Source organism: Brassica oleracea, unplaced genomic scaffold (assembly GCF_000695525.1).
Source record: "Brassica oleracea var. oleracea cultivar TO1000 unplaced genomic scaffold, BOL UnpScaffold00915, whole genome shotgun sequence".
Taxonomy (NCBI): Eukaryota; Viridiplantae; Streptophyta; class Magnoliopsida; order Brassicales; family Brassicaceae; genus Brassica; species Brassica oleracea.
This window is the reverse complement of record NW_013617516.1, coordinates 25,219-30,019: the sequence shown is the minus strand read 5'-3', so window position 1 is coordinate 30,019 and position 4,801 is coordinate 25,219. Positions and strand designations below refer to the sequence as shown.

At 39.3% G+C, this 4,801-nt stretch overlaps 1 protein-coding gene across 1 annotated transcript; it reads right to left on the bottom strand.

Moving 5' to 3' along the window:
- Positions 1-376: 376 nt before the first annotated feature.
- LOC106320410 lies at positions 377-991 on the bottom strand. The gene has a single exon (XM_013758768.1). The coding sequence runs from the start codon at positions 989-991 to the stop codon at positions 377-379; it is 615 nt and encodes a 204-aa protein (XP_013614222.1).
- Between the last annotated feature and the right edge of the window lie 3,810 nt (positions 992-4,801).

Below are 4,801 nucleotides of genomic sequence, written 5' to 3'. Positions count from 1 at the left end.
CCCCCCCTCTGTGGTGCTTCGGTTCGAAGCTGGGGTGAGATCCTCCTCACTGACCCATCAAAGATTCGTTCGGTTTGTACAAGGTGGGTCTGCATAGTTGAGCGGGGAGTGATCTTATTTGTTAGAGGAGGTCCTCGTGAGGGTGGGAGAGGGAGCCTCTCTCCAAACGGGTTGCCATGTCGATCAACTCTCTATTTGAAGGCTGTATCTGGTAGTGAACTCACTGGGACCAGCGTAGACTCATGTAGCGGAGCTCTGTCTCTGGGCCCCTGTGGTTCTCCATAGTTGTTTCTTCTACTAGGGGACAATCTGGCTGAGGGAGGGTCCCTTCTGGGTGCTGGTTGGTTCCTGTCGGGACAGGTTCTGGCTAGATGCGTCAGTCTGTTGCAGTTGGAGCAATGGTATTCCAGAGGATGGGTAGATCTTCTCCTTGGTCGAACTCAATGAGAGCTTTTTTAGTTAGAGGTTCAAGTCCATTTATGATAACTTGGATTCTTACTGAAGATTTGGTTATCTTGTAGTCCGCTAGAGTTCCCAAGTCTTGGCCCACATTGTAGATCATCTTCTCATGCCAGAAGTGGAGGGGAATCCCGTGGAGTCTGATCCAAAAAGGTATCTGCGAGGGGAAGAGAGGAGAGATGACCGGCTCCCATTGTTGCAGAATTAACATCCAGTGGTTGTAATGATAGGGCCTCCCCGCTAGGACTGCCTTCATGTCTTCTTCTAGTTCAAATCTAAATTGGAAGCAGGATTGTCCTAGGTCAGAACCCGAGACATGGCCTCTGAGGTTCCACTTCCTATTGAGAGCAGCAATGAGGGCTTCCACTGGTTGTTCTCTAGTGTTAAGGGTCCTTCCTATTAGAGTGAGGGCGTTGTCTCTGATAAGTGCTGAGCTGTCTATCTCGGGGGCTCTAATGCGTCTATACCCTTGCATCGTCTGTGAGGTGGCGACACTCTTGCCCTTCTCTTCTTTTGTAAACCTACGAGCCATACTAACTATGGGTGAGCGAGCTAGTTGGGTGGTTCGTGAGAGCGGACGGTACCGAGATCTGTGGATGCAAACTTAAGGGCAGTGATAAAGTTGCGTGCTAAGTACGTCAGGAAGCAGATCTTGTGTCTTTGAGCGGAGAGAGAGTATGTGAGCTGGTCTGAAATAGGGGCGAGAGCGGTGGAGGTGAGCGGCCTAGAGGAGTACCGTCGACTCTAGGGAGCCGCTTATGTGAAGTAGGAGTTCAGAGGGGAGCGTCGACGAGCTGGTCTCCGGTGGTTAACCGGAGAGGGAGGTCCTGGAAGCAAGATTTTCCAAAGGGCGGTTTGAGATTTGAAAACTTTACTTCTTTTAGTTAAAACCAGGTGGTTGAGTTGAGACTTGGTGAATGAAAACCGCTTATCGTTGACCAAAGAGGAAAAGCTGGTACGCTCAAAACCTATCTCGAAAAACGTGCCTGGGAGAAAACCGCTTATCGTCTATCATTTAAAGAAACCCTAAATTACACTTGAAATTGCTTAAATTTTTTTTTTGGGTCCTGTGCAAAAGCTCCTTCTGCACACCCATAGAGATGGGCCTGAGTATGCATAGATATAATAGTATATGTTTTCATATTATTATAATCACATGCTGTGATATTAAGAGATGGAATATATTATAGGGTGGAAACCAACTCTTCTCTGATAGAAGCAGCTTATTGGTTGAGTGAAAGATAACTGAGCATGATTTGATTGGTTTTTCTTTTCCCAGAATCGAGAGCTATAATGCAAAGGGATATTGAGATAATATATACAATAAGGTCTAAATTATATTCGCATTTCCCCCTCATCACCATTATTCCTTTTTCTGATGAATTTATTTTGTCTTTTTAAGATTATTGAGAAAACTATTCACGTGTGACGAAAAGGTCCCAATTGGGTTTCGGTTTTGTCCAATCGGATCTCGGTTTTTTTGGGTTTATCAAAATTAGCCCCATTCGGATTATATAAAAGTTTGGTTCCGGACCGGTTCGAGTTCTATTGGGTTCGGATCGGGGTTAGTAAATTTTCAAAGAACCGGTACAACCCGATCTACTTTCGGGTTTTGGGTTCCAACCGGTTCTTCGGTTTTAAAGTACTTGATTTATATCCATTTTGCAACCAAAACATAAGTAAAATCGGTTCTTCGGGTTTAAAGTACTTGATTTGTATCTATTTTGTAACCAAAACATAAGTAAATTCGATTCAAAAATAAGAAAAAAACATCAAACATGATCATTTAAAGTCAAACGAAAGGTAAACGTTGTTATTGATAGAAAGAAAACCAATAAATGAAATCATAAAATGAAAAATTAAGTTCTCATGAAATGAAAAATATTATTCAATGAAAATAAAACCAAAATCTAAAAATTTCAAGCGTCAACCGCTACTTTCAACCATCAACCTTCATGTAGTAGATAGTTATTGTAGATGTTTAATAATATCTTGGTGTATTTTGGCTACATATCAGGAATTGAAATCATGTTTGGTACAAGTTCTTTTTTGGCATTTTGAATGTTTCGGGTTCTTCCATTTAATTTCGGGTTCGGTTCGGATAATATCCATAACCCGAAATACCATAAAACAAGATCCATTTGGTATTTATGTCGGGTTCGGATCGGTTCGGATTTATTTTTATTGGATCGGGTTCAGTTCGGATTTTCGGGTTCGGTTTATTTGCCCAGCCCTAACCAAAATACCGGGACTGTCCAGGAGACGACAGAGCATGAGGATGACGTGCTCATATGTCTGTGTTGGTCTTTGCCGAACTTACCAAACTTGCGTCTCTTCGTATAACACTTTGTCCAGTATCGAACTTTTCTGACCTAATAGACTAACTTTAAACATGATCAACAAGTACCATTTTAATTTCTGTACCAGTCTACTTATGCATGGAGCTCTATGAATGCATATATTGTTATAAGAATTGATCATCAACCTCAATCAATACACGGACTGACTGCAAATTCTGTCGCTTTATCTTTTTATCTTCTTATCTTTTTCATCTTTTAAGAGTATGAACTGACGGACAACGAGAAGGCCTCACGAGTTTTCTTTGACCGTCTCAGATGCATTCACTTTGGATATGCAGATATCTATCAATAGCTTGTCTCTAGGTCGTACGATGGCAACATAGTACCTGTAATTATTACTACCATTAAATCTAGGAAAGGAGTAAAAAGAAAAGGAAAGCACGAAGTATGAGTTTAAAGATCCAAATCAATGCTAACCGTCGGATGGAGAAGAAGGCTAATATACTAGTTTCTTTGGTCGTTTCTATTTGGACAAAACTTAGGTTTTCACCCATAAGGTGAACTTTTAATTTCACCACCCCTCTTATAATCAATTAAAGTGTAACTTAAATTATTAATAAAAATATATATTTTTTTTAAAATCAAAAATAATTGAAAAAAGAAAATAATGCCACTAACAAAACCCCGAATCTTAGATTCTAAACCCTAAACTCTAAACCTTAAATCCTAAACCCAAACTCTAAACTCTAAATCCTAAACCTAAAATTTAAACCCTAAACCCAAACTCTAAACCATACATCCTAAACCCAAACTCTAGATAATAAACTCAAACCCTATACCCTAAACCCAAATCCTAAACTCAAACGCTAAACCATATATCCTAAACCTGAATCCTAGACTCTAAACCCAAACCATAAACCCTAAACCTAAAAGGTTTGAATTTGGATTTAAGGTTTCCAGTTTGGTTTAGGATCTAGAATTTGGGTTTGGGTTTAGCGTTTACGGTTTGGATTTAGGGTCTAGGAATTGGGTTTACAGTTTGGGTTTAGGGTTTAGGATTTGGGTTTATAGTATAGAGTTTGGGTTTAGGGTTTACTATTGGATTTAGGGTATAGGGTTCGGGTTTAGTATTTAGGGGTTAGATTTAGATTTAGGATTTAGAATTTAGGATTTAGGGTTTTGTTTGGCATCATTCTTTTTTTCAACTATTTAAAATTTTTTAAATACAATTTAATATTTTTTATTAGTTGACATTTTGATTGGTGATAAGAGATGTGGTGAATTTAAAGGTTCACCATAGTGGGTGAACGTAAGTTTTGTCCTTTCTATTTCAGTCTTATTCCATGTATCATACACTACAAAAAGGCAGAGTTATTGTGACTAAATTTTAAAACCAAAAACTATTAGTCACAAATCTGTTACATCTGACTAAAATTGTAAATTCGCAAATTAGTATTATGACGAACTAAGAGCATCTCTAGAAAGACTCCATATTTTGAAGTTTGCAAAAAATTCTATATTTTTGTAAAAGAATGGGGAATTGTCTGTGTATTATTAATGAACAATAGATGTTCCTTATATAAGGATTACAAAGTATAGGAAAAAGGAAATTATCCAAAACCTAATACAACATGAAATAAGAAAAGATCTAAAACAGATAAAAGGAAAACGTCCTAAGACTAAAGTCGGCCAAGAGCCGACACTCTCTCCTCGGACGACCGCCTCTCTCTCTCCTCCTTTAGCCACGGTTTGGGCCTTATCTTGGTCATTGGTTATAGGCCATCCACATAATGATTTATAACAAATACATTATTCTTCTTCATTTTTCGGTCACCATTCATAACCAACAATTTTAGACTCGCAGCCAAGGTGGGAAAAAAAGGAAACCGTAGATAGGAAAAAGAGTACAACACATGACACCCCCCCTGATGAAGGCATCACTGAAGATCCTTCAGCTGGCGCATTCCTATCTATTGAACCAGCTTCCTGAACGTTGAGGTCGGCAGAGACTTGGTGAACAGATCGGCCGAATTGTCACTTGA

What these genes read in the sequence shown, in the direction of transcription:
- LOC106320410 (XM_013758768.1), bottom strand. Translation starts at nt 991, where the DNA reads ATGGCTCGTAGGTTTACAAAAGAAGAGAAGGGCAAGAGTGTCGCCACC.